The 27,650-nt window shown below is 54.4% G+C and overlaps 8 protein-coding genes across 8 annotated transcripts; 3 read left to right on the top strand and 5 right to left on the bottom strand.

The window, feature by feature from the left end:
• Window positions 1-1,531: 1,531 nt before the first annotated feature.
• On the bottom strand, window positions 1,532-2,174 carry MONBRDRAFT_6126 (uncharacterized protein; the record flags this gene model as incomplete). Its single annotated transcript, XM_001743764.1, has 3 exons — window positions 1,532-1,631; window positions 1,710-1,813; window positions 1,968-2,174. The coding sequence occupies 3 exons, from the start codon at window positions 2,172-2,174 to the stop codon at window positions 1,532-1,534; spliced, it is 411 nt and encodes a 136-aa protein (XP_001743816.1).
• A 1,235-nt stretch (window positions 2,175-3,409) lies between these two features.
• MONBRDRAFT_36068 (uncharacterized protein) lies at window positions 3,410-6,585 on the top strand (the record flags this gene model as incomplete). The annotated part of the gene is made up of 6 exons (XM_001743508.1): window positions 3,410-3,542; window positions 3,635-3,707; window positions 3,827-3,908; window positions 4,026-4,191; window positions 4,273-4,398; window positions 6,533-6,585. Exons 1-6 carry the CDS (start codon window positions 3,500-3,502, stop codon window positions 6,583-6,585), a joined length of 543 nt encoding a protein of 180 aa, XP_001743560.1. The 5' UTR covers window positions 3,410-3,499.
• A 232-nt stretch (window positions 6,586-6,817) lies between these two features.
• Window positions 6,818-9,633, top strand: MONBRDRAFT_23268 (uncharacterized protein; the record flags this gene model as incomplete). The annotated part of the gene is made up of 8 exons (XM_001743509.1): window positions 6,818-6,883; window positions 6,997-7,121; window positions 7,470-7,539; window positions 7,793-7,905; window positions 8,046-8,229; window positions 8,278-8,413; window positions 8,543-8,640; window positions 8,750-9,633. Coding segments are annotated over 8 exons (1,674 nt in total), but the record flags the coding sequence as incomplete, so codon positions are not given.
• An 818-nt stretch (window positions 9,634-10,451) lies between these two features.
• Window positions 10,452-12,420, bottom strand: MONBRDRAFT_31391 (uncharacterized protein; the record flags this gene model as incomplete). The annotated part of the gene is made up of 5 exons (XM_001743765.1): window positions 10,452-10,501; window positions 10,555-11,473; window positions 11,602-11,768; window positions 11,944-12,105; window positions 12,261-12,420. The coding sequence occupies 5 exons, from the start codon at window positions 12,418-12,420 to the stop codon at window positions 10,452-10,454; spliced, it is 1,458 nt and encodes a 485-aa protein (XP_001743817.1).
• A 785-nt stretch (window positions 12,421-13,205) lies between these two features.
• On the bottom strand, window positions 13,206-16,331 carry MONBRDRAFT_31392 (uncharacterized protein; the record flags this gene model as incomplete). Its single annotated transcript, XM_001743766.1, has 10 exons — window positions 13,206-13,666; window positions 13,793-14,076; window positions 14,236-14,382; window positions 14,497-14,654; window positions 14,744-14,812; window positions 14,956-15,030; window positions 15,185-15,284; window positions 15,383-15,714; window positions 15,834-15,892; window positions 16,267-16,331. The coding sequence occupies 10 exons, from the start codon at window positions 16,329-16,331 to the stop codon at window positions 13,441-13,443; spliced, it is 1,515 nt and encodes a 504-aa protein (XP_001743818.1). The 3' UTR covers window positions 13,206-13,440.
• Window positions 16,332-18,689: 2,358 nt separating this feature from the next.
• On the bottom strand, window positions 18,690-20,203 carry MONBRDRAFT_23271 (uncharacterized protein; the record flags this gene model as incomplete). Its single annotated transcript, XM_001743767.1, has 5 exons — window positions 18,690-19,287; window positions 19,398-19,574; window positions 19,605-19,723; window positions 19,853-19,912; window positions 20,120-20,203. 5 exons carry the CDS (start codon window positions 20,201-20,203, stop codon window positions 18,690-18,692), a joined length of 1,038 nt encoding a protein of 345 aa, XP_001743819.1.
• A 407-nt stretch (window positions 20,204-20,610) lies between these two features.
• MONBRDRAFT_6131 (uncharacterized protein) lies at window positions 20,611-22,002 on the bottom strand (the record flags this gene model as incomplete). Its single annotated transcript, XM_001743768.1, has 7 exons — window positions 20,611-20,751; window positions 20,839-20,936; window positions 21,053-21,097; window positions 21,289-21,409; window positions 21,512-21,577; window positions 21,664-21,770; window positions 21,939-22,002. 7 exons carry the CDS (start codon window positions 22,000-22,002, stop codon window positions 20,611-20,613), a joined length of 642 nt encoding a protein of 213 aa, XP_001743820.1.
• A 539-nt stretch (window positions 22,003-22,541) lies between these two features.
• Window positions 22,542-24,206, top strand: MONBRDRAFT_23273 (uncharacterized protein; the record flags this gene model as incomplete). Its single annotated transcript, XM_001743510.1, has 7 exons — window positions 22,542-22,628; window positions 23,140-23,221; window positions 23,339-23,401; window positions 23,508-23,605; window positions 23,696-23,763; window positions 23,880-24,028; window positions 24,127-24,206. The coding sequence occupies 7 exons, from the start codon at window positions 22,542-22,544 to the stop codon at window positions 24,204-24,206; spliced, it is 627 nt and encodes a 208-aa protein (XP_001743562.1).
• Window positions 24,207-27,650: the final 3,444 nt, after the last annotated feature.

The raw sequence follows: 27,650 nt of genomic DNA on the forward strand, positions 1-27,650 counted from the left end.
GACTTTGGCCAGTCGTTTCACGCCAGAGGAGGACAGTGGGGCAGAGGATACACTCAGGCATGTCCCAATGATGCGCCCGGTGCGCCCACACAAACGATTGTCCATTTCTTCCCAACCCGAACCTTCAAATAACCCAACATGGAACCCAATGCTGTCCCTTCTCAAACTCTGAACAGGTTTACGGGCATCGTGGCTGCTGTCTTGCGTGCTTGCTCCTTGGATGAAGTGCCATCACAGCTACATGAAGTCTTCCTGCGGTGTGCTGTAAGTTGTACGCTGAGCGAATCAAAGGGCGCATTCAATTGTCATGTTTCAAGCCTGTGCATCCGTTGGTGCTACTCTGCATCGTACCCATATGTTGCACCCATTTGGCTCGCACCAAGCGCTTGAATCTCATGAACTTGGATGGCACGGGGTCATAGACGTCAGACACGGTTAACGTGCGCCTTGTTGTTGCCGGCGCATTGCGGCATATTCAGCAGGCCGGTGCACTAGTCTCTAGTGATCCCGGTCTGAGTGCGCGCTATGAGGAACGATGGCGTGGTCTCTGTATGGACGTCGACGTCGATGTGGTCTATGCAGCCTCCGGTATGCCCAACACGTTCTCGGGGGGGGGGGGGTGTTTGTTTTTGTTTTTTGGGCGTCACACAAACTTTTTCAAAAAGGTTCTTTGATGCTTTCTTCTTTGTTGTTTTTCTTTTCTTTTTTATTTCTCTCTCTCTTTCCATGGCATTCATCGGTACTGAGCATGACTTGGAAACATGAGCAAGGACTGAGAATGGCTATCGCACGCTCTCATGGCCTGACAATTGTGATGGGTGGAACGCTCTTTTTTCCTGCTGTTTGCCTTCGCCTTGCTCTCGCAGGTGAATACCCCATGCAGCTCGACTTGCGCACCAGCCGTGCGCCAGGAGGAATCGATCGCGTGACGCATGTGGTGGTTCTACCGCAGGACGAAGATGGCTGGTCCAGCACGTCACTTGAAAGCCCGTCTCAGGGAAGTTTGGACATGGACTTGTCAGACTTGTCAGCTGAGTTTAGTGTGTGACGACCAAGAGGCGGAAAAAAAAACCAAGCTTCAAGCTACTGGTCTCTGCTGGCAGGATTCTGCTGATCCAGTGCAATGCCAAACTGAGTCGTTGGTGTTGTAAGAGTTTACAGTAAATTCAGTTTAACCTCCAACTGTTATCTCCAAATACGTCTTGGATTTGGCGCGCGGCGTCCCGACAAGACAGTTTGAATGAGCACAGCTTGGAGAAGACGGTAAAGAAGAATGAGAAAATGGCACAACACAGGAAGGCAAGTAGGAACATGGCAAGCAAGTGAACAAGAAAGCTTTGACCGCGGAATCAAAGCCGGGTAGAAGACTACAAAATGAGTCAAAACATCCTCTGGTGGATCCAGAGAGAGCTGGAACCCGAACTTGCTGGCTAGCAGGCATTGGTTTTATTAAAAAGAATACTCCGAGACCTGGCGTTTGGGCACCAGGATGGGAGAAGAAGGAAGGCGGTACTCTGAAGCCATTTTGACCCTACAATGCCACGCCTTGATTGCCGTCGGCCATGGCGTCCATCTGCTCAAAGTCCAATTCAGCATAAGAAGTGGTGGCTTTTCCCTTGCCGGCACCGTTCCTGGAGTGTGCATCAAGGCAGTATTAGCACATGACAAAGGCAGAGGAAGCAGGGATGACGAATGAGCATTGTGCTTACCCTTTGGCGATCTTGAAAGCTGCTTTCGAGGAGAGATCAAGCTGTGCGTAAGCCAATTTCTTGGGTTCGCCGCTGCCAGCAGTGCCCACGCCCTTGTATGGATTCTAAAGAGGCGTTGGAAGGCGGATACCAGATGAACAAGTGGGATGATGGCATGTCGGATTGAGTCTTGGGGCAAAGGGTGATGCTGGTTCGAACCTCGGCTGGTGCTGCGGCAGCTGTAGTATGAGTTTGATCTGGGATGGGTGTTTGTTTGACCTTGTTCACATAGAAATCAACCATGCTAAAGAGCTCTTTGGCTTTTGGGGTGCTAACGGCCCAGATGCCCGGTCCGTCTGTGCAGCGACGACCAGCTTCAAAAGAGAAATACTTTTTATCGTAGCCAAAGCGCCGCAGATAGCGCAGCTCCCAGACGGCCTTGTCCGAGTGGCCTAGACCAGAGCAACCGTTCCGCCGACGCAGCATGGTGAGCGGTGCTGAACACCACTTCGGGCAAGCCCTGGTGGAGCAGAGGAAGGCAGGCTGGGTCGCGTCACAGAAACAAACCAACCGTGCTGTTGCAGCATCATGGCGTCTGTCGTGACAGTCATGGTTCCTTTGGCTTGGGGCTTTACGCGCGGTGCAAATAGCAAATGAGGACCAGTACCAGATGGATGCGGCAAATTTTATCATGCTGGCCAGATGGCCGGCCAAAGTGTAAGCAATGGAAGAGTACCTCTTCTTTCTCATCCAGGATTGTGACGGGAAAGAGACGTTCGGGGGGCTATGTGAATACGGCAGGCACATGGATATGATCTGAGCACCAGCGTGCCATGATAATCAACGCGAGTGCAAGCGCTTGGTAGGCACGTACAAACGATTGTTTGCTACCCGTGCACCCCATGATGCCGAGTGTCTGTGCGAGGACCAAGTGTTGATTGTCAGAGCACAAGCTTCCCCTATATTCCAGTCAAGAGCCCTACATCGAGCGATAAACGTGTGAGACAGACACCAAGGCAAAGGAAAGGCCGGGGCTTTGATCGCCGTGGCTGTCTTGAACACGAGTTGCTGGAACGAAACGATCCGATCATTCTGATCGCACCTCGCACGGCAGGGCGCAGACGGAATACCAACTCGAACCCCGGCGCGCAATCGACAACACTCTGCTCCGAATCCAGGAAACCCCCCCCCCCCAAAAAAAAAAAGTAAAAAAGTTCAGACCCCCAGAGCAAAAAAGAGAGAACCGGCACAGCAGAGGCAAGCGAAGCAGCGCACAGCAGATGCCAAGCGGAGCAGAGCGCGAAGCAGCAGAGGCCTCAGGAGCGCTTCAAGGGCAGGAGCGCACAGAGAGAGAGTGTGTGTGTGTGTGTGTGAATATGCACAGAGAGAGAGAGAGAGAGAGAGAGAGAGAGAGAGAGAGAGAGAGAGAGAGAGAGAGAGAGAAACGAGATGACAACAACAACAACAGTAGCAACAACAGTCAAAAAAAAAGGGGGCGGAAACAAAAGGCACCATCCCCATTACAACATCACATATCAAGCGCGCACATGTTATCCTGCCCTTTCTTCCTTGAAAAGGGCTAAAGCTGAATGACGGTTGGTAGCATCCCCGTTTTATCTGACATTTAAATACACACACACACACACACACACACAGAACGAGTTGAGGCGTTCTTGTTCTCTTTTTCTCTCTTTTTCACTCAATTTTTGCCAAGTTCGCAAAAAAAAGTTTCGACGCAGCGCGCGCTTGGCCCGTGAACTGTCGAGGCGAGTCGACGTACTTTTGGGCTGTGGTGTGCAAATTCGTGCAACATGGCCTTTCAGAATGTCAAGCTGTGCTTGCTGGGGGATGCTGGTACGTGTCCGATACTCGGGAGCTTGCTGGCGGCTTGAGCGTCGGCCCTGGCTCGGCCTCTTTCCTTGTCTCATCGCGTCATTCATTTGCAGGGTGCGGCAAGTCATCCCTGGCCCAGCTTTACGTTTATGGAAGCTGCCCGCCTCGTCTCGAGCCCACGATTGGGTGCGTTGCATGGCCCCCAATAGTCGACCAAACCAAACCCCACACCACTCGGGCAAGGCATTGCGAGCCCAGGACTCGAACACAGCTCACCACCTCCTGCTCTGCCCGCGCTGGTGCAGCGCATCCTTTCTCACCAAAATGATAACGTTGGACAACCGCGAGCTGAAACTTTCCATTTGGGACACAGCTGGACAGGAAAAGGTGACCACCACCTCCCCCCACCCCCCGCGCGTTGGGCAGAGGACGAGGACAGCAGTCATATCTTGGTGTGGCTCACCGCCCTTTCCAAATATTCATCCCCCATTCATCTGCCCTTAGTATCGTGGCCTGGCCCCCATGTATTATCGTGATGCGGAGGCGGCCGTCATCGTCTACGATATTACCAAGGCCTCAACCTTTCAAAATGTGCGCTCCTGGGTCAGCGAGCTGACTGCCATCAACCCGGGACAGCGCCTAGCTCTAGCCATTGCCGGCAACAAAGCAGGTACGCTTTGGCCAGCTTTGGCTTCGGTGCCGCGTATCTTTCGCGGCTGCTCATGCCTTGATTGTATGGCCGGCCTGCCAGACCTGGACGAGCAGCGCCAGGTCGCCTACCAAGATGCCAGCAAATATGCCGAGTCGGTTGGCGCCATCTTCTTCGAGACGAGTGCGATTCAAGGCATCAACGTTCACGAACTCTTCGACCAGCTGGGTGCGTCATGGTGCAAGACCTAGGGACAACCTGGCCGCGCTCACAGTGTTGAACCCAGTGGACATCTCACCGCATGTTTGGGCCAACTCGTGCAGCCAAACGGATCACGCCTTCGCGCAAAAGCGAGACCCAGACCAACTCGATCCAGCTCGGCTCGGACATGCCAAGTTCAGCCTCGGCAAAGCGCGGGTGCTGCTAAAAGATGGGCACACGACACGCGCCTCGGCCCGCACTCCCGCTCCATCCCCCGCCATGTATCATAGCATAAGTGAATCAATTTTTTTTCTCCTATTTTACATGTTACAGTTAGTCGCACCGCCGCCGCCGCCAGGTTGCTTTTTGCTCCTTGGATTGGTTTATGATGCACACGCAACCTTCACGACAGACAAAGTCTTCCAATTCATTCAAAATAAAAGAGTACTTTTTTTAAAAATCCAAAATTTTGTGTTTTCGCATGTTGTGGAGATGTGTGTGTGTGTGTGTGTGTGTGTGTGTGTGTGTGTGTGTGTGTGTGTGTGTGTGTGTGTGTGTGTGTGTGTGTGTGTGTGTGTGTGTGTGTGTGTGTGTGTGTGTATTGGTGCGGCGCCAAATTTCAAATCTGAGGTGCAAACAGCCCATGCCGTGCGTGCTTTGTTGATTCGAGGTCTCGCCGCTACGACCGTTGCAACAACAGACAACCAGCGCTTCTCAAAGCGTTCCGACCGCGAGAACAGCTTCTTCCTTTTAAAAGGTCAACGATCACACACGTACACACCCCGTCGTCATGGGTGTCTCCACCAGCCGAGACACCAGCCATTCAGGCAAAGGACGACAAGCAGCGATGCCGTCGAGTCCCTCGGCAACCAGCCCCCTGTTGGACCCCCGCTCTCCAGCACCCTATGGACTCTTTAACCGAACACCACTGCGTCAACCCGCCACGGGCTCAGGCCTTCGACATCCCCTGCCAGCTGTTCCCGGCAGCTTGGACCTTGTCCATGCACAGCATCCCATGGGTCTGCGGGCGGCACCCGTGCCCCGCTGCGCAGGTCAAACTGACCTCTTGGAGCCCCTGGACCCAAGATCTCCCTCGCGCATGATTGACCGCACCCCTATCCGCCCTGCTGCCGACCCCGTTGCTCACAAACCAACCTTGGGCTCACCTTTGGGTGCTACCTTCAACACCATGGCTCGCGCCCCTGTACGCGCCCCTGCTCAACCACAGTTTGCTGATGATAGCCTAGAGATGGAATTTGACGGCACCTTTGGCGCCCGCAGTGAGCTCTTGGCCTCTTCCCAATCCGCCGTGGAGCACTTTGTGTCTCCTACCAAGCCCACAAGCGCACGCCTGGATGCGACTCGCACTGACCTTGCCAGACCACAGCCCACGCGCCACGCGCACAACTCGCAATCCGACCCTACCGCGAGTGAGAAGCCAGCCTCTACCACGCGAGACCATCAGACTGCTTTGCCAACGACAACCTGGCATCTTGGCCCCGCCAGTTTACCCAGCTTGGTGTCAACGCCAACCACGCCCATGAGCCCAAGTGTCGAAAGCCGAAACAGTGAACGCATCACTGTCCTGGCCGATTCGTTCGAAGGTGCTTCCCACAAACATGCAAGCCCAAGCCAACCGATGGCCGTTCGCCGGACCAAGCATGCCGAGAACCAGCAGCGGACCGCCTTGAGCCCAAAAAATGTCAACCAGGCCCAGCCAGCCTTGACCTTACACAAACTTCAACGGCAACCTCAGCAAGCTCAGACTGGCCCATCCGTGGCCAGCCCTCGTGCCCTGACCCTGCGCTAGAACTGCCAACATCGAAGAATTATTATGCCTCCATGCCTTTTTGAGACCCGCCACCCGATGACCACTCTTGACTTTGTCCTTCCTGTTGTTCTTGTCATGGTCATTATTCTCCTAACAATCAGACAGTAGACGTCGAGCAAATTGACGCCACATCCATCCCACCATCTCAAAGGATGCATACACACATACACGCACACGCACACGCACACACAATGTACATCATTCGGAAACCCCTTTGACGCCTTGAACCGCCATCCACACGATTCAAGCTCTACTACACTATTACGTAACCTTTGACTGATTTCTCAATTTTTTGAATTTGTTTTTGTTGTTTTTCAACATCATGTCGAGCCGTCGTTTGGAACGAGGCGCTTGCCTGTGGATCGGCTTGCTGGGCGCAGTAGTGGGGCTGGCTCTCGGTGCCAATGGGATCCATCCAACCGCCACAGCTATCACAAACCGGAGTATCCAAATCAACTTTGCAGAAGAGGTGCTGCTTCCTTTTCCCCACTTTTGGCAAAGGTCAGGCTGGCGTGCTCTCTTGTCGATTTGCAGCCACCGCGCGCGTAGATTGCGACTCTCAACCTCACCAAATTGCGCACCATTCCTTGCTCAGCTGCGGATGGTGCCCGCCAGATCCACATGAAGAGTTTGCCCAGTATTTCCTCACCGAAGATCAGCGGCAGAATCACATTCTGATTGGTGTGTCTTCTTCCTTCAACCCGTTCAAGCCCCGCTCTCCGCTAGGCTGGCTGCATTACCTAGAGCTGATACTGGGGTCGCCCTTCCACTCAACCCACGCACCTGACCTGCAGGCTCGGTGCCACATGACGGTATCAAGTATGTTCGCATTCATTTCCTCTTGGATCTCATCCACGTGGCCAATGCCTACGAAGTCGACTGTGATAGCGCAACATGGACCTGCTTTAACGAGTCGGCGGTAGGCCCTTGATGTTGACACCAACCCAAGACATGCTTCGATTGGTGACTGGATCGGGCGCACCGGAGCAAACCTGCTCATGCCATCATTGCTCAGGGATTTTTGGCTGGTGTTGCGCTCAATTGGACGGATCTGGATGCCGGTCTTGATATTCTCAAAAGCAACGGCCTCTACCCTGGCTTTGAAATCATGGGTTTGTCCATCTCCCACGCACCAGAGAGTGGCATCACCCGCACAAGCCATGCCACCTAGCAGCGTGACCTCATTTTGAAGCCATTTTCTGCGCTATCTTTTTCCCCAGGCAATCCTGGTGGCACCTTGTTCTCAGATTTCCGTGATGCTACTCAGCTTGATGCCTTTGGCCAGGTCGTCACTGCCTTGGCCAAGCGGTACATTGGGCGCTACGGTCTTCAAGAGGGTAGGTGCACCCCCCTGAGGAAGCAAGGTGCTTCACCTATTTGATTGCGTATTTTGATTCACGCTGTGGCCGCAACAATGCCCATCATGCTGCGATAGTGAGACAGTGGCGCTTTGAGTCATGGAATGGTCAGTCGCCCCTCGCCGCCGGCTAGCATGACCAGTCGGGCATTTTCTTGTCGGTATAGATGCCCCACCTCATCTGCAATGACTTTTTCTCTCTTTTCTGAAATGTTCATCGCCGCTGCCCGCAGAACCAGAAGGAGAGTGCAAAGAAGAGCTCCAAGCCAACATCCAATGCAACCTAGCTGCTTTTATCAACTATTGGGATGTAATTGAGCACGCCTTGCATCAAGTTGATGGCCAGGTCTGTCGATCCAGGTCTTCTAAAAAGGTGGCCCTTTGCCGGAAAGGTCATTGGGATACCGCCATCATCATCATCATCATCATAGTCGGCCTCGTAGTTGCAACCGGCTATGTCATCTCATGGAGGTGAATTCTTGATAGCTGATCTTTGGGGGTCCAGCTTCGGATGGCGACAAGAGCTTCTTTGTTGCCATCGTTGAGCACTGCCTCACAGGCACTCACTATGTCACCGGCGCAGCTGGCTGTGGGAACATTACTTACTTCAACTTTCATCAAAAAGGTCTCCTTGTGCTTCATCGCCTCATCACCGAAGCCCCATCGCTTGGTCGGTTCTCCGCGTGTCTTCACATTTTGACACGTCATCTGCACATAGGCAACAGCAACAGCTTGGGCATCATCGAGCAGGAGAAGCCTTTAGCCACTTGGCTCTATCAGCAGACACGGCATACCGCGTACGCTGATACGGCCTTTGGCAACGATGAAGCTGATCCGCTTGTAACCTGGAGTCGGTATGTGAAGCCTCAAAGCCTCAGGCACACTCGCATACCCACCTTATGATCGGGCAATGCAACAAAGTTGTATGCTTTAGGCAGCACTTTGGCAATGCCCGCTCTGACTGACATGTGTTGTTGCTTTAGCATTGAGCCTTGGCGGGCAGATGCTCGCTACCCCGCAATGATTGTCAAGACCATAAAGCAACACATGGTCGATCTCATCTACAATTCTTCGCTGCCCGGTCTGTACCTGGAGTCCCGTGGCATGACCCACTTTAATTTCACCCGCCCAACGTAAAGAATAACCTGAACCGAGCTGAGCCAACTCTTTTCACCGGGGCATGCCAACAGGATTTCGCTACGACCTTCTATCCAATGACAATGGTTTTCTAAATTATCCAGACAACGGACCGCATGCCTTTACGCAACGCACGCTCGTTTCACGCTTTGATTACAATGCCACCCAGTCCATTGCCAGCTTTCGCAAGCTCAGTCTCAACGTGATGGCGCTCCTGTCCCTACTCGGTGATCGGGTTACCTTGGCCACCACCGGCACGGCGTCTCCGGACACGGATATCATTGGCACTATCGCCACCGTGCGTGGGGACGCTGCCTCACGAGAAGTGGCCGTGCTTCTGTATGCCTCCAATGACGCAGCCAATGATACCATCGACTTCACGGTTCTGCTCAATGCAAGCCATTGGCCCAGCTTCTCAGACGGCGCTGTTGCTGTGGCTTTTGCGCTGGATGATGCACATGGCAGTGCATTCGCAGCGTGGCAAGCACAGGGCGCGCCGACATTTCCCTCTGTAGCTGAGCGCGAGGCCATGCGTCAGGCAGCAGAAATTCCTCTTGTGGCAGGATTTCCCCAACCCGTGAGTGAGCCAGAATGGCGGTTCAATATACCAGCCCCGGGGCTTGTGCTGTTGCACGTGTGTGAGCAGCGGGCAGCCCCAGCTGCTCTAGCGGCCCCGCGACTTCACGTTACAACCACGCGATCACCACCCGAGGTATACATTCTTTGGAATGACGCCCCAGATCGCTGTCTTCTGACGTACGAGGTGATGTACAGCGCAACGTCCAGAAGTGACGCGATTCGCGTCAACCCTGTGGCGACTCGCTTCACAGCATACCTGCATGTGCAGAACGGAACATTGGCACAGGGGTGTTACAGCGTCACAGTCACTGACTATTGGGGGCAATCATCACCGCCCAGCCCCGTCACGTGCTTGTGAGCGCCTAAACCGCTCTATGCTTCCAAATGACTTTTGACCAAATGGCATCAATTACATACGCTCTTGACGGCAGAATGCATCAGATCATGCATGGCATCACACAGGGAAAAAAAAATCAAAGAGAAAGACCGTCGAAATGCCACACAAAGGTCGGGGCCTGTCAGCCGTGCCATCGGACACAGTCAAGAGGTGATGACCAGGCGCAAAGGGGTATCTGCAAGCGGCATGCTTTGTCATAAACAGTCGTGAATAAAGAAAGATAGCATACACCTGTCACATGGACCACACAAACAAGAAAAAGAAAAGCAAGAGTATCTGGGACACAGCAGGCATGACGGGAGAAAAGCCTCGCGCTTTGCGCGGTGGGACAAGCTGAACACACGAAAGCCATAGTTTGTCACTCGAAACCAACGCTGGAGAGCAAGCCCAGGGTGTACAGCAACACACGGGAAAATAATAATCGGTTTGGACGGTAGAAGCAATTGTACGGCACAACCAAAGAAACATACAGTGACCGCCTGGGGCGAAGGGGATCGTTGAAGGATAGACATGCTCGACATCAGGAGAAGGCCTAATTGCCTCGCCGCGGTGCCTTAGCAGGTGGCTGCCCCATGTCAGTCGCATCCAAAACGGAGGGTTGGCCGCTGTACACTGCTTGTGACGACCCAGGGGAAGCTTCGTGCTCCTGCTGCAGCGTGGGCTGGGGTAGGCCCGAGTCGGCTTTGAGGCTTGATTGTTCGGCACCAAGCTCCGAGGCTTGTTGTAAGCCCATGACGGCTGGATGACCCTCAGGGCCACTGAGAACGGCAGCCCCATTTTCAGGGACCCGGGGAACGCTTGAGCGAGGCATCATGGCGGCACGCATGTTCTGCATGACGTCGATTGAGGGGTACAGGCGGGCTGAATATGAATACTGCTCACGAGCTTCGCGCTCGCGCTCCTGCATGTCAGGCAATTGTTCCGGGGGCAGCTGATGTGCCACTTCCATGTGCGAGTACATGGGTGGATAAGGATACATTGGAGGGTTTGAGGAGGTCATGGAGTTGGCGATGCTTTGGTAATGGCCAGTATCCATGCCGTCCAACATGGGTTGCGCCATGCCAGGCATGAGCAATGCATGGCTGCCATCTGGGTGCCGCTGGGCCAGTCCGGCCATCGCCATCGCAGCATGCTCAACGCCATCTTGCTGCGCTAAGCCAGCGTGTTGGGCTGCGGCCTGGTCTGCAAGCCCAGCTTGGGACGAGACGGGCGGGGTTGCGACAGCGTTGGCGGCAGGCTGGCCAACGGGTGGGAGAGCAGCATCTGCCGCTGTTTTGTATGCTTGGTCGGCATCCGGGTGGGAGTCGGCATGGTGGCTCATCATAGCCGGGTGCGGGAGAGCTGGTAGAACCATGCCGTGCTGGTTGACGTAGTGGCCCATGTGGTGGTGTTCCGAGGGCAACATCATGTGTTCAGTGTCTGGGATGGCAGGGCAGTTGGGGCAGCTGTTTGTGGTCGTGCGGCTGGCTTGTGACTTGAGCTGAATTTCAGTGGCATTGGCCTCGCGCAGGTGGGCGCCCGCCACGAGCATGGCCCAGGTGAAGATGTTGTCACGGTGTACAAAGTGATTGATACGCTCCTTGTCCTTTGGGTGAATGTTGATGCGGCCGTCGCGCCGATGTAGAGCCTCGGCAGGAAGTGAGGTGCAGTCACCGTACCAGCCGGACATGACAACGCCATTTTCTCTTTTTCGCTGATCCACGGCTGTGAGTCGATCGCCGGACCAAGGGTTGATCAGAAGGTGAAAAGCAAACAGGGATCCCTGACGTGTCGCGTTCAAATTGTCCATCAAAGTTTTAATCTGAGCACCAAGGCGACGAGGGTGCGATGGCAAAGAGCGGCACAAGTGACTGAGGACTGTTGCAGGGTCACCAAGCTGTTGGTGGCGAGGCAGGTTGTTATGCGCCAGACAAGGTTCAGGATTGATACCTTTTCAAGATGTTTCTTGACATCAGTAATGGCCTTGGCATATGCCTCGGGGCTATCAATGACAGCGGGACCGGAATTGGACGGCAATTTGCCGCACATGGAACAGGCCTTGCGCTGTGCCTTGCGAATGCGACTCTTGCAGCCAGGGGTTGGGCAGTTTTTGAGATCTGTCAGCACATTGTCCGAGCGCATCGAGAATAAAAGACAAAAGAGAGAAAGTGAGAAGCATGCATCACGAGTCAATCCCATCTCGAGCTCACCCGAGCCTCGAGGAAGAAAGGTGCATTCACAAATTGGGCGCTCGGCATCATTGGTGTGGTGAGTTTGCTTGGGCGCACGTACTATTGGCACGCATGCATCCGGCGCACGAGAGCTTGCCACACGGCAAGGGCTGTGTTTGATCAAAGAGGCGCATTTTCCAGTCCTCCTTATTGGCAAGATGAGCAACATAGACGCCAAGGCAGCCCTCCTCACTTCGAGCTGCCGTGACAGCTTCCTCCACACCTAGCAGGCATGCAAGACCGAGATGAGGCTCAAGTACACTCTATGGTGAGCGGGTGGATACGCTTGACACCCAATCAGGGATCTAAAAAGAAGAGCCGAACGCCGGTGAAGCAACAAGGTGGGGGGGGGTTCCGAATCGAGGCTGCACAACGCACGAGGAAAGGCTAGACGTCCGCTGGCATCGTGTGTTAAGGTTTCTTGGCGGTCGTCCCAGACGATCCATTTGTTGCCTTGGGCCAGCCGTTGCCGGGCACGATCCCGAGCCTCGCTGGCAACGGGGTGCCCGAGCTCATCCGACGCATCCATCGAATCCATCAGACCCGGTTGCGAGCGACGATTTACAGCTGTAGCGGCGGCGAGTCGGTGCGGGGCCGAGCCAGCGGGAGGTAACAATGGCTAGACAACCTGGTCAATCCCCGTTGCACACCAACACCTGACTCAAATCCAGAACCCACACCAGCAGTCCTGTTCGAGCGAGCAGGCCAACGCCCACAACCTGCTCTCCCCCGCTTCTTGAATCACCTCTCCTCCCCCAAATATTCAACCCCTCGGTCAATAAAAAAAAACACGACACAACATCCAAAAACAAGAAAAAAAAGAAAAAAAAAAACGGCGATTTGGTGTGTGAAAGTGAGAGAGAATTGAGAGAGACAGAGACAAGAGACAGAGACGGATACAGAGACACTATACAGAGACAGAGATGAACAGAACACACACTGACAGACCTGACCTTTCTCCTCTTCTTCCCCACCCCTCCTTTTGTATCCCCTTCTCACTTGACTCATCGCTGCGCTCCTTGGCCAGACCACCAAAGAGCCAGAAGCTCGTCCCCGTTCCCACTGCCCATCGAGGCGGACTTGGTGCCATTCCGCGCACGGCCTTCGTATGAGGCACCAGACCAGAACGCTCCGCTTAAGCTTGATTCCCTTGGAATGATATAACACGTTGTCAAACCGTGTTGCAAATGACAGTTGGTAGCCAAATGTGTTTGTCTGACAATTGTGGCACAGCAGCTCCACAGTGACATGCACAGACTCGAGTCAAAAATTAAAAATTTGATTACGGCATCGACTAAAAAAAACAAATATCTTTTGCTAAACGAAGTCAAGGTAAGAATCGAACACCAAAAAGTAGACTCAAAGGAGAGCAGACAGAAGGGAGATGCAGCACAGCCACGCACAATCCACACATCGCCTTGGACGATGGGATGTGCAAAAGAAAAATACCCTTGACCGACAGTCCTTTCACAGGGTGGAAACTCTCTGAGCATGAGTATTGCTTCGCCTTTGGATGGGCGGAACAGACAATTGAAGCAGACGCGTCCAAGCGCAAGCTTCAGGCAAAGACAATCAGGGATGACGCCAAGAGCGCAACACAGGCGATGAACCAGCCCTCGTGTCGCTGCCACCATGGCTCGGAGACACTGGAGATGATTATCTTGCTGTGCACCGTGGAGCTTGGAGTCGGGGCCTGTTCAACGGGCGCCAATATTTTGACGGTACCCAACCCCAGCGCATGATCGTGTTTCTCGCGCTCGTGTTGAGCCAAAAAGTCAAACCACCTGGAAAGCACTCAGCCACAATGTAACACGCATGAGCCTGAATATCGTACGTGGCCAAACCATCACAAGAACCCGCTGTCGCCGACATGCGTCGCCGTGGCCATGAAACAACATCAAAGCGCATACCGGCTCAGTACGAGGGGCTGGAAACGGCCCGCTGGAGGAAACCGAGCTTGTAGTATTTGTACTTGCTCCTCAGTCAATTTGGACTCGGGACCGCACAAGTGCTCAATCCGAAGGCACACGCTGGCCAGCGTCAACGCGCGCTGTGCGTTTTCAGCTGCCTCAAAGTGACGCTGCCGCGCGTCTTCGGCCGCCGCCTCAGCAGACAAGGCCTGTTGCAGACTGATGGTGGCGCGACGGGTGGCCGTGTCCACGTCCTTGCTGGTCTGATGTAGAACGTCCAAAATCTTGAAGAAAGGGAAAAAAAAAAAAAGAAAAAAAAAAAGTATGAGCAAGAAATAAGAAAAAACTACACGTCCCGGCTTGCCTTACACCTGGCCGTGTTTGAGAACAGCGACAGCTCGATGTTCTGCGGTGATGAAACGCTGAGATAGCGCAGCACCCACCTTGCCTGCAGTGGCCTTGAGAGGCACACTCAACTCATCATTGGACCACTTGCCGCAGCGCGCCAGCGTGCCACGACTGAGTCGACCCAAGCCATTGCGTCGGTTTCCCACCCATTGCCCCTCATACACGGCTCCATTTGCAAACTCCTACGACAGTATAGGAAAGAGAGGCGAAAAGGGATGAGGAAGCACGTGGGGTCATTTTGGAGATCAGCTCTCGCAATCGTGTTGACGCGCAGGCCACGGTCATTGTCCACGTACCATGCGTCCAAAGCCGCTTTTGCGATCATTTTTCCACGAGCCCGTGTACACCTCAGGGTGACGCACAATCTCGCCCTTTTCGTTGTACACAGGCGGCCAGTAGCGCTCACCAAAACCGTGTCGGCGGCCTCCCTTCCACAGGCCTCGATAATAACCACCTGCAGCCGAGAGCAGCGACCACGATTAGAATGGTCCCTGGACCCTAATCACGCAATGGCGTGCTTTGCAATCAAGATGTGGGACATACCATCGCGATACGTCTCCACGCCAAAGCCTTCAGGCTGGCCATCGTTCCACACACCCTTGTACACCCGACCTGGTGGTCACATCATGCGCGAAGAGAACGGGCGGGCTTTTCCAGTTAGTTCGGTGGCGGGGCCTTTGATCTCAAACTGCCAGACGCTCGCAGTTTGCAGGCCGAGTACAATGAACAAGGGGAGAGGGCAGCACTAGACACACCAGTTTTGAGCCATACTTGGCACCCGTGCCCACTGCGTAGGCCGGCACGCCATTCGCCAGCGTAGATGCGCTTGTCTACACAAAAGACAAAGGTCAAGGACAAAGATACCAAAGATACTTTGTTTGAGCAAACTTTTTGCGTGTAATCTCGACCACCACCATCAAGCTGTCCGTTGTCACAAGAGGTGATAGGGGCGCCCCTTCATTGATGAGGTATGCAAATTCGTACCAGCGTCTTGCAGCAAAACACCAGCACCAGAGGGCTGACCCCCCACCCAGGAACCAAAGTAGCGCTGGCCATCAAGCCAAACAAAGACACCAACATCATGCTACATCACACATGACGGAAGGTGAGTTTTGAGACGATCCTCGCTTCCCGTCCAAAGCCATGGTTCAGGCTCAAGAGGAGGCCGGCGTGGTGACATACTTTGCTGCCACGAATCCAAGCACCACTGTAGATCCAACCATCGGCGCCAAGGCGCATGCCAAGGCCATGTGCCTCACTTTCCTTGATCTCGCCAATGTAACTCGATCCCGTGGGCCATTCAAATACACCAAAGTGTGTAGCATCCGCATTGATGGTGAGCGCCTTGGCAATACCCAGCTGACGAAGCCGAGCTTCGCCCTCTTTAAAGGCATCAAAGGTGTCGAGATGCTCATAGGAGCCAGCACGCCGAAGGAGTTGCGGCAAACAATGATCCTTATTCTCATCTTGGGCAAGCAGCATGTCGCGAAAATCGCCGGCCGAGCTACCAGGCCCTATCGCAGGACAAGGCAATGGGCGGGTTGAGGGGAAGCTGCTGCTTCACGCCGCTCCCAACCAAGAGGGCACAGTTCAAGTGTTGAGCTGACTAGGCATGCTTGATAAGAAAACACACCTTTGGAACGAGAGTAGCTGGACGCCATGGCAATGATAGCGGGCGAGGGTCCCTCGCGCCTGCGTGAAGCCAAAGGCCGGCTCTGTGGAGGTGTGTGTCAAGCCTACCCGCTAACCCAAATGCAGCAACGTGGTGATCAGTGCCATCGAGAGCCGATGATTGGGGCAAGAGAGGTCATCACACCCGCATGGACATTGATGCCAATGGCCTTCAAGCGTCTCAGGCCGCCACCGCTCTTCTAGGTATGGATCGCCTCACCTGCTGAGCTGCCGACCGAGCTCCTCGTGGCACCTTCACAAACTTGGGGTGCCTCCGCCCACCGATCAGTCAACAATTTGATGTCATCGAAGAGACAGACGAAAAGAGAGAAAAAAAAATGATAGCTTCAACGGGACGTCGCACTTGCGCTTTGTCAAGGCCGGATCCGAGTTACCTCCCCCTTGCCTCCCGCAGAAGCAAATGCGTGCCCAGCCAGCCAGCCAGCAGCACATCGACCATCAGTCAGGCAAATTCGTTCTTTTGTTCTCTTGATGAAATTTGATCAAAACGCTCTGTGTGTGTGTGTGTGTGTGTGATTTTTAGCAGTCAAAACGCGTGTGTAAGTGCATAAACAGTGTGTGGCAAGTGGCGCCACGGATCGAAACGTTGGTAAACAACCCGATATAGTCGTGCATCAATATACCATTGACCCCCATTACGTTCTTCATCTTCCCATAATTATTCTTCACGAACTTTATATTCTGACATTTCTTGTTCAGCCAGCCACCCCCAACCTATCAGTCGCCTTTGTGGTATAATGTGACCAACGTTACGCTTCCTCGCCAGGCCGATCAACGCAGTGTCGCATTCGGCAACTGCTTGTCAGATAAATTTTGCTACCATCGGACAGTCTTCGAGTTGTCAGACACTGTTCCCTTTCATAAACTTTTTCTCCCCGTATTTTTAATTTATCGGCCTTGCCTTTTCTTTCGACTCCAGAGCGCAGCAGAGCGCAGCAGAGCGCGCAGAACGACGCCGCGTCCTGTCTAGATCTCGTGCACGGGTCCGCCGACCGAAGCTTGACACCGGGATCAAAGAGGGGCAGGCGAGCGATACTATGCACCTGTTTTACCTCTGCATGTAGGATTGACCCCTGATCCTGGTCAAAATTTGGTTTATCATCGACAAGAACGCGCCAAGCAAGCCTTTTGCGGCTTCGGCATCACATGACCCAGCAGGCCTGACACCCGTCGGCGGCAGCGCCTGCATCCCGTGGTCAAAATCTGGTCCCATTGGCGTGCCATATCATCATTGACACTCGATCCCAGTCAACGGCGCCCCGTCCTTAACCCACTATTCACAGAGCGTCGCCCGCCAAGAGCTACATTGACAAGCACCATGGGTCAGTGCTTGCCGCCGCCCGCATCCTTGTGTGGCTCGCGCAGCACCTCACAATGAGCCTCGCCCTCACCTCGGACGCCTACCGTCCTTTGACAGATGGGACACCACCGCCCAAACCTGTGCGCAAGCGAAAGAGCACTCGACACGGTGGTAGCGAACACAGCAGCCCAAACACCGCCCCCGCATCGGCAGAGCGCCGACGAAGGCAACTGCCTGCCATCCCTCAGGTCCAGTGCCCGTCGCTACTGAACCCCGATTCTCGTGCAAGAGCTGCAAGGGCGGTCTGCTTTTCCTTGTTTCACGAGCCTACGCTCATCACTCGCTGGCGCCTTGGTGGATAGGGCGTCAAACCTGCAACCAGCGCGAATCGTCGCGAGCCGCTGGGCTACGCCACCACCCCCTCAAGCGTCCGCTCCAGCAAACTCAATATGGTCGACGCTTCATCTGACACCACCCCCTTGGTTCCGTCCGGGACTGGCAGCAACAAGAAACGATCATGCTGTACCATCTCATAGATCGTCAAAGCCGTGTGCTTTGAGTTCACGCTGCGTAGCTCACCAGCAAATCGATTTGTTGACAAAGGGGCTCGCAGACAAGTGGATCGCGTTCTGTGCTCCAACGCAGCACCGGGCATGTTGCAATCGTACACTGCCCTTTTACTAGGCTTGATATTCACCTCTTGAAATTCTCTGTCCCGTTTTTTTTGTGCGCATTCCAGTCTTGGCTTTTCGTGTTGTTGTGTTTTGTTTTCGAATCCCAGGGCGGGGTTCTGCGACATCAAAAGCGCTGATCAGTCGGATGATGTATTTTTGTTCATCAAAACTTAATCAACTTTTAGCCGACATCATTCAAAAAGTGTTTCCGTGGTCTCGTTTTCCATCTGGGCGTGACTTGGTGTTTGCCTTACGTGTCAAGCATCATCATCGAGCACATTGCCGTTTGGAAGAGCGGCACTGAAATGGCCTAGGTTGGAGGTCAACATTCACAAGTCCTTTAGCGGCTTGGGCAAGGATTTGAAGCAACGCACGGCGTCTCTGCTTCCCACTCATCGCTGCAATCACAGCAATCGGCAACCCCGTCGTTGACCCGAGACGCTAAGATTCGCTTATTGTCCTTGCCACACCAAAAGCCTGTGGCACCTTCCCGCGCTGCACATGCCGCCGTGCCCGGCTCATCTAAACACCCAGACAGACGCAACACCCCAAACACGCAACATGAGCAACTGCAGGGATGAAACGACGAGCGCTCTGCCCCAACAATCCAAAAACCAATCCCAACGTGGGTCAAACGAACCGATGCTGTTATCGCAATCGCAAAACGCGTCGTTGATACGAGCTAAGTCCACGACGGTATCAACCCCATTCATGGGGCATCGGAGTTGACCACCCAGGTACAAAGGCGCTTGCTCTGGTGTCAGACCTAATGTTGCAACAGAAAACAACCAGGCATCAGACATGGCCTCCGATGGCTCGCGAGTCATGTCAATGAAGACGACAGGCAGTAAGCATGATTGATGACCAGTAAAGTGAGGAAAATTGTCTGCTGACCTCGCGTCACACGGAGACGCTCCTCAGCAGTGAGCTCAGTCTGTTCGGAGTCAACTGGTGCCTCGGCCTCCTGAATATTTGCCACAGCGGCTGGCAACTCGTCGTCCACTGGTGGCACTGGCTGCTCAGCCTCCAGCTCGGGTGCCTCGGGTCGTGCTGGCACTTTTTTTACCTCTTCCTGCACCTCAAGCTCCTCGGGGTGTCGCGCTTCTAGAACCTGTTCCGGTGCGGGTGCTGCCGGTGCGGGTGCTGCCGGTGCGGGTGCTGCCGGTTCGGGCTGCTCTTGTTGCACATTGCTATTCGCGCCGTTTGCTTCCAGTCCTGCTTCTTGCCCAGGACCGAGCGCCGTGATGTCCCGTACGAGTTCTTCATTCACCGATGGCTGTTGTTCCTGGTGCGCCATTTCCTGTTCTTGAACCGGTTCTCTGCGTGATTCGCCCACGGGCAAGTCACTCGGGTGGGTGGCAGCCTCTATCACTGGCTCGAACAGCTCTTGCTGTTGCACGCTGTCTGGTGCTGGCTCCACCCTGCTAGCAGCCATGCCACCACCAGGGATGTGCACTTGCGCAGGTGGGTCTGCTTCTAGTGTACCCATACCCGGTGCCGTCTCAAATGCCTCTTGTTCGACTCCTGCTACCGGGAGTTCTGCTGCTGGTTCTGCTGCTGGTTCTGCCGCTGGTTCTGCCGCTGGTTCTGCTGCTGGTTCTGCTGCTGTTCCTGCTGCTGGTTCTGCTGCTGGTTCTGCTGCTGGTTCTGCTGCTGGTTCTGCTGCTGGTTCTGCTGCTGGTTCTGCTGCTGCTGGTTCTGCTGCAGGCTCTGCTGCTGGCTCTTCTACTGCTGCTACTGCTGCTGGCTCTGCTGCTGGCTCTTCTGCTTCTGGTTCTGCTGCTTCTGGCTCTTCTGCTTCTGGTTCTGCTGCTTCTTCTGGTTCTGGTTCTGCTGCTGGCTCCACTTCCGCCCCGCCTTTCCCAGTCGCCTCGTGTCGAGTTACGTCATCATCTGCAAAGGAAACCCAACGGCAGGCCAGGCTTGAGGTGAGAATGATCGTGTGGCTGCAGCAAAAGAGGATGGACCCAAAATGACGCAGTCTACCTGGGTGGTTGTTATTGTCTTGTGGCGCAACGGCTTGCTGGGTTGCCTCGCCGTCCACCACTGTATCGTACGAGAAGAGCTGGAGGCTTAAAAAGACAACCGCGATGACAACAACCGCAAGTAGTGCGAGGCGCACTGGTCTGCCGAGAAGCGTTTTGCGCTGTCACACAGCACACCACGCCGGATTGAGTGGACGCTATCGAGCAAGTCGGAGAAATGGCGTTGCTCAACGGACTGAATCCCTGCAGCCCAGACGCAATCACGGACCTTGTTTTTGCCATCCGCATCATCTCGGTACATGGGCAGTCGAGGGTCGCTGCGCCGGAACCCAAACCGATTCCGCCGCTCCATGCTGGCAGTGAGTGGCGTGGCGCCGAGCGACAATGGTGTTTCGGAGCGGACCCAGCCACAGGGAAGCCTCCGCCCCCTTAGCCCGACCTAGTCACCCAGCACCTACTGACGGTGGCCCAGAGCTTGATTTTTATTGACAATTTTGAAGACGAGCAACAAAATGTTCATCACGCCGACGAATTGCTTTTCGTTTCAACAATTTAATCTCTCCCTTCTTCTGAACACTTTTCTCATGCATGTTCTTCTCTCATCGCTCTCCTCTTTTTTGAGCTGGATCAAACGTGTCCTTGTCAAGCTTGGTAAGCCGCCGTGTCACCCATACGCCTGTTGAAAAAAAAACTCAGTTGAATTCGTGTTGAGTGAGGTGGAAGCTCTGGGCTTTATTCGGTTTCTTTTTTTTTTTGCGTTTACTTTTTGGCAAAAGCTACGGACATCTTGTGCTCAGCATCGACCTGGAAGCCATCCAACGCACTAATGGCAATGCCGGCCTCTTGCTCTGTGGAAAACTCGACAAAGGCAATGTCTGGTCGGCCCTCAACCAAGCGCACCTAGCGAATGAAAAGATGGGGTTTTGGTCGTAAGCGGCGTAGCACACCATCAGGACAGGCATGCAAGGCAACCAATAACGATCGCACCTCGACCAGACCCTTGAGCTCGCCAAAGAGAGCCAAGAGCATTTCTTTGGTCGTTTCTTGCGGCAAGTTGGAACAGTACACAATCGTGTTGTTGGTTCCTGAGATATGGCCCGAAAGGCATGAGACCAGCGCCTTTTGTGAGACGCTGCCGATGGATGGCCACTCATACTGAAAAGAGAATGAGCTGTATTGAAAAGGGCATGTTGGTTCGTACCCTCGGATGCAGTTGCAACAGGCGTCATCTTGATCATCTTGGCGGCTGTGGTTGCAGAAGCATCGAATGATATACAGAGCGGGTGCGCGGCAACAGGTTTTCAAGTGGAAAGATATGCAAGAAAGGAAAAGAAAGCAAACGGAGGTGAGAAACAGAAATGAGGCAAGCCCATTGAGACTCTGGGGGCGGGCTGAACATGGCAGTGTGGCGACGTGAAGGCACGTGCAAAAACATACGCGGCTCGCCGTTGGTGTCTGCGCTCGACTGCTTGGCCTTGCGCTGTTGTGCCAGGTGCTTTTGCAAGGTACCGTCCTCCTTCATGGTGGCGTATGACTTTGCCTTGGCGTACTGGATTGACTGCAAAGGCGGGTCATAGTTGCAATAAGTGGCACCAAATGTAGCAGCTCGTCATCCATCGACGTGAGAGCACGGTAAGCGCCAGGCTGTGCACACACTCACCATGGGCTTATCAAACAGGGGAAACTTTTGCATGGAACGAAGAGCGTTGCTTGCACAGCCCACATCCTAGCATGGCAGAAGGAGCAATGCGAAGGGTACTTGAGTAAGTTGCCTCTTAGGTTGAGTCCATGGAGGCAATGCCTTGTTCAAACCTTGAAGACGATGAAGGCTTGGCCGCGCATCTTGTTGGTCTTGAGAGCCACGACATCGAGAATGCCACCAAACTGGGAGAAGAGGCCGTAGAGCGTGCGGCGCAACTCTATTGCCACGTTTGTCAGAGCAGGGAAAGAGGCGAAAAGACAGGATCAGCTGCTGGTTGGACGGGCAGGTTTGAACATGGCTCCGCCTTGGAAGAATGCGGTGCTGCGCACAAGGGGGCCACCGTCACTCTGGGGAAAGAGGAGTTTCGGAAGCAAGTTGCGCCAACCTTCTTTCTGGATCCTGTCGTTGAGATTCTTGATATAAATGGTGGGTGAGGGTGGGACATCCATCATGATGGGTCTTGTGAAAAACAGAAGGTCGCAGAAACGATGACAGGAATGCTGACCCAGCCCTGGCTCGCGTTGAAGGCAGAGACACCAGCAAGCACGAGGAGAGTGCACACCAACACTCGGCCTTGCTGTGTTGCTGGCTGATTGTGGCGAGCGCTGTCGTCGACGCGCTCGAAACGCCAAAAAAGGCAGGTGGCTGCACTCGACACAACAGAACGGGAATGCGACCAGACAGATCCTCCACTTGCACACTTGCGGGTGGTCTGCCAGCGATCAAATGTAAAAGGTCAGGCAGGAATGAGCCGACCCAGTTTTAGATCACGATGCCGCCGTTTCCCCCCGAAAAAAAGAAAAAGGTTCAGTCGGCGCAGACAGCACTACCAACTGTTTGGTACATTTGGTAGCACGTCTTCGTCTGACAATCCCGCCTCTCTGTGTCTCCCTTTGCTGTTTATGCCTTTCCTCTCTCTCTCTATTCTCTCTCTTATCATGTGCTACCAAGAGTCAAAGCAGAACGACTGAAGCCACAAACTCGTGTTATGCTCTGTTCTTTGTTTCTCTGCTGTGAAATCCATTTCTCGTATTTCATCTCTCTCTCTCTCTCTCTCTCTCTCTCTCTCTTTGAGGTACGAGATAACATTGGATGACTGTAGCAGCTGGGCCAGCAGGGCATGCGGCAGTGGCTCTTGTGGCAGCTGTCTTGTCCCTGGCGCCGGCGTCCTTGTTTTTGGAAAGGGAAGGGGGTAGAGCGTACTCTTTGACTGAGTTGCTGACCTTGAGCACCCTGCAATTTTTTCTTTTTCTTTTCTAGCTGCCAGAACCATGTCGGCCTCGCAAATGCTCTTGCGCCGTGCGCGCGTCGCCTTGCAAAGCCCTGCGCTCAGCGCACGCGGATGGTTCACGCCCCGCGCAACTCGTCTCGGCCAAGCTGCACGATCCGAGAGTACCTCAGTGCAGGTGTGTTGGACCTTGACTGTATGCGTTTGCACGCACGCACGCCACTGCCTCCAGCATCCTCGACTGCACGACAATATGCACCTTCTCTTGCTGTATTTCCGCCTTGTTTTGCTGTGAGGCCTTGGGCCCCCTTCCTCCCTCTCCTCATCATCACTCATCTGCGTGATCATTGTGCAACAGGGTGCGAAACGCACGGCACAATCAGAGGGTTCTTTGGTCGAGGGCACCAAGACTTGGGCCCAGCTCACACCTGCTGAGAAAGGTTAGATATCACAGTGCGCGCCCGTGCTCTGTGTGCCTTTTTCCCGCCGACCAGGTGTTCGTATCTACCAACACCAAAGCTGCTCGTTGACGACTCATCGCTTCTCACCATGTTTAGTGGTTGAGGGTGGCAAGGACAGCGGCTCGGCCCTTGTCATTGGCGCTGGTCTCACGCTTTGTGGTATGTTGTCGCGGTTGACCTGCTTCAAACATCCCGCCAATGAGCTTTGAAAGCATTTGATGGGACGTTGTTGGTGTTGACGTTGTTTTTTGGGTGCTTGACTCAGGCTATCTCCTATACTCTGTCGTTTCCGAGCTCGTCTTTCGCGATGGCCCCGAACAGTTTTTCGAGCGCTCCCTCAAGCGCATTACAAATGATGAAGAGGTTGGCTGTTAGACTGCGCTTGAGTACTGGCACGTCAGAGTACTCGCGGCCCTCTCACTCAGCCATGCCCCGGTGCTCTGCTCTTATTAGGTGCGTCTGGCACTCGGTGATGCCGTTACCTTTGTTGGCTCGATGAAGGGCCCCAACAAGCCCTGGAGGTTAGTCCGCTGGCGCGCTGTCTTCCAGCAGCCCATGAATGGAAATGCAGGCCCGTGCAGCAACTCGGGCATTTCCTCCCCATACCGTTCCTTAATTTTTTTGTGCGCTCTTCTAGGATGCAAGAGTACGTGGTGGATGGCACAACCTACACGCGCATGCGCTATGAAATCAAGGGTGACCGTGCTCGAGGTGTGGTGCATCTTGAGATGAAGAAACCTGCAAGTGGCAAGCCCACCATGCGCTACCTGTTTGCGGATCTCCAAGGTCGGTTCCGCTGCTGCTCTCCAAGTATGCAGGCGTACCAGCCCAGATACCAGGCCTCGCGCATGCTCACCACCATTCACGTATTGGGTACATGGCAGGGCCTTTGGGCAACACCAACCGTGTGGTTCTCGAAGACAACCGTATTGAGGACAAGCAGGCGGCCTCCGTTCAAGAATAATTCCCTTCTCACGAGGTCTGAAGGCTTGTGCGCTTTCTCCTTTGGCAAGTAGTGTGTGTTCTCTACCCCAACGCACTCAGCACTCGACCCATAGCGGGTGTTGCGAGCACCGTACCAAGAGGAACAAGACGACAATAAGAACACAATTAATGACAAGAGCATCTTGTTGCAGTGACAGGCGCCACGCTCCACATCACCGCATGCCAATGAAAACTCGAAAGCAGATGCACCAGCACTCCACAAACACATCTTCTGCCCACGGCCGTGCCACCTGCTCACCTGCAGCACGACATGTTACCCAAGCAGTTTGTTGTTGTTGTTGTTTTTTTTCTTTTTTTTTTGATGCCACAAAACAAGAAACGTAAGACGAAAATTCACAAGATCAGTTTTTTCATTTGAAAATTTGCAGACAACTTTTTGAATTTCGTTCGATGTGCTGGACCGTTGCTTGACTCAGTGGCGAGGCTGCCAAGACCGGGCTATTGCTTGCCAGACAGTCTGTACGTGACTTTGGAATACCAGAGGAGGCGTCGTATCACACCTCACACCATGGTGACGCAATCCTAAGCGGTGAGTCTTCGGCAAATAGCTGGCCACGAATTGCACCCCTGCCCGCCACTCTGCAAGCCTGCAGTCGTAGCTCAATTTCCCCTCTGCCGAGCTCTCAGGCACCTTAAAACTAGCTGTTTTGCTAGGCATCAGCACTGGGGCAACCCCAGCACAGAGACTTAGACAAGACAGAACCACCTGCAACCATGCCCCAGGCATCCTTGCCCCAGGCATCCTTGCCCTTCAACAAGACAGAGGGAGATGGGGCGGCTGCTTTGCCAGTTTCAGCTGGCAGTTTGGATTTCAATCGACGTTCAAGCACGAGTTCTTCTGTCTCCGACCTCGATGTGGCTTGGCATGAACCTGCCTACCTTGAGGACAAGACCCATTCCTTTTCGGTGTCCGCCCCCTTGCCAACCGTTCAAGAGCAACCTCACCGGCATGAGGACCTCGCCAGTAGCTCCGACAGCCCAACAGCAACGCCCACAAAGCCCGTGGCTCCTTCCCACGCCGCCGCCGCAGATGAGGTTGCTGTAGAAAGTTTGCAGCAACTTGAGGCACCAGCTTTGGGGCTTTCACCATCATTCACAAGCGCCCCTCAAACTTCGCCTCCCGTACATACGCACGCGACCCATCACACCCCGACCGAGGCGGCCCCAGAACACCCTCCTCTTTCCTTGACAGCCCCCGCAGACACTTGGGCCCATGCGCCACATGATGATGGACCCAAACTGAAAGACGAAACCAAAAACCAACCAGCAGGTACCAAGCCACATCTTGGGTTGCAACTTGAGGATGTGCCACCCTCAAGTCACGGCCAAGCTTCGGGCCGCTCTCAAACCACGCCGACTGTTCCTGGTGAGGACGCTTTATTTACAGCGTCGACGCCACCACACTCTTGCGCGCAACCGCTCTTCTCCGCACCGGCGATAGGCGTAGTTGGAGATATGCATGAGCCGCCACACCCCCCAGCTGATGAAGATCAAGCTAACACGCTCGCCGCCGATGCTGATGCGGCGGAGGCGCCTGTTGAGCGCGTACAATCACCAGATGTGACACCCGTTTTGAATACTCCAAATGCTGCTGCCCAGCTTGTTGCGGACAGTCCCATGACCGTGGCAGCTGGTAGTTCAAGCCTGGCAGCCCCGACCGACCTGGAGCTCGACGAAACACAAACCGAACACCCCGCGCTTACAACGGCAGAGGTTGTATCGGCACTCGAAACCGCCAGTGGCATTGCTGGTGTCCTCCCAGCAACACTGGCCGATCACCCGAAACAAGCCCTAACAGCCCTTCTCGCAGCGCTCGAAGAGAAACGTGCTCGCCTCGTAGACGCGAGCGTGCAGACGGACCCCCCATCCGAGGCGCTCTCGCTAGACCCATTTGCATCGTTGTCAGACTCGGCGCCACCTCTACCGGCACATTCTCCATCAGCTTTGCCAGAATCTGTGTCAGCTTCCCCGCCAAAGTCTGAGGCGGCTCTAACAGAAGCACCAACCTCCCCGCCGAAGCCTGCGCTGGCCCTTTCTGAAACTCCAACTCCCCTGCCAAAGTCTGATCTGGTTCGACCGGAATCACCAGCTTCTCCGTCAAAGCCTGAGCCGGCTCTACCAGAATCACCAACCTCCTCACCAAAGCCTGGGCTCGCCCTTCCTGAAGCTTCAGCTCCCCTGCCAAAGTTTGAGCTGGTTCTACCAGAAGCACCAGCTTCTCCGCCAAAATCCGAGTCACTTGAATCGGCTGAGAAGGACTCTACACAACCAACAGCACCGGCGAGCGAGGCCAAACTGGCCCCAACACCTGCCCCCCCTCATCATTCACAGCGCCCTCATGTTGCACGGCATCCAGACGCATCACCAGTTTCTATTGCTCGTAAGCGAGTCAGCAATGCATGCAGTCCTTTTCACGCCTCGATCGCTTGGCGATGCTTCAAAAGAAAGTGCAAGTTTACGCGTGTTGACTCACTGACTTCTGCTTGTGCGTTTTGGAGCAGCTGAACCAGAAGCATCGGCGCGTGATCTAGGCGTCTCCAAGGACAGCCCATTTTACTCCGCGGGCTCAAATGACGCCCACACACCCCCAAGAGACACATCAGCACCTGTCAAAACTCGCTCAACGAGCAAGAGCAAAAAAGTACGCATGGCAGTGTCCCGGCAGCCTTGCCACGCTCTTTGGCTCACTGTACTCGCTCGCGTGACACTCACCCATTGTGTTGCATCACCGCTGCGGCCTGCTTGCACTAGGCCATATCACCCGTCCGCGCCAAGCAAAAAGAGGCAGGCACCCCAAACACTGTCCAACGCAATGTCAAGCGAACACTCCTGGATGCGTCAGGCGCTTCGACACCAACAGAATTACATTCAACAGGTGATCAAGTGACCAACCGCAGCCCACGCACTCCTCGAGTGCGCATGACGCGAGCTGCACAATTACGGTCCGAGCGCATCAGAACCTCGACTCAAAGCTCGCTGCGAAACGAATCAGCATTTTTGGACATTTCTGCGCCATCAACGCCCACTGCCTCCACCAGAGGTGAAACACCCTCGCGCCGTCGCCCAGCCACCAAATCTTCCAAGAACATGAGCAACGCGCCTGCTCAGCCCCAAACACCGGGTAGCCCTAGCCGTGCTGCCAGAAGCGTTAAACGCAAGGCGACCAACAGCGGCACCAGACTGAAGTCAGCCACCTCATCGCAGGAATCGCACATGTCTGCATCTCCTAAGTTGGAGCGAGCAAACCCGCAACACACCGCTTCTACCCCACCTACCGTGCATACTAAACTGAGGGCCACGGAGGCTCAGCTTGATTCAACGTCCGTGCGGCACACACCAATGGCCTCAATGAACGGTCTACTGAATGTGGCTTCGGAAATGACGTCCAATGATGATGCCATTC

This window comes from Monosiga brevicollis, genomic scaffold, assembly GCF_000002865.3.
Source record: "Monosiga brevicollis MX1 MONBRscaffold_4 genomic scaffold, whole genome shotgun sequence".
NCBI classification, from domain to species: domain Eukaryota; class Choanoflagellata; order Craspedida; family Salpingoecidae; genus Monosiga; species Monosiga brevicollis.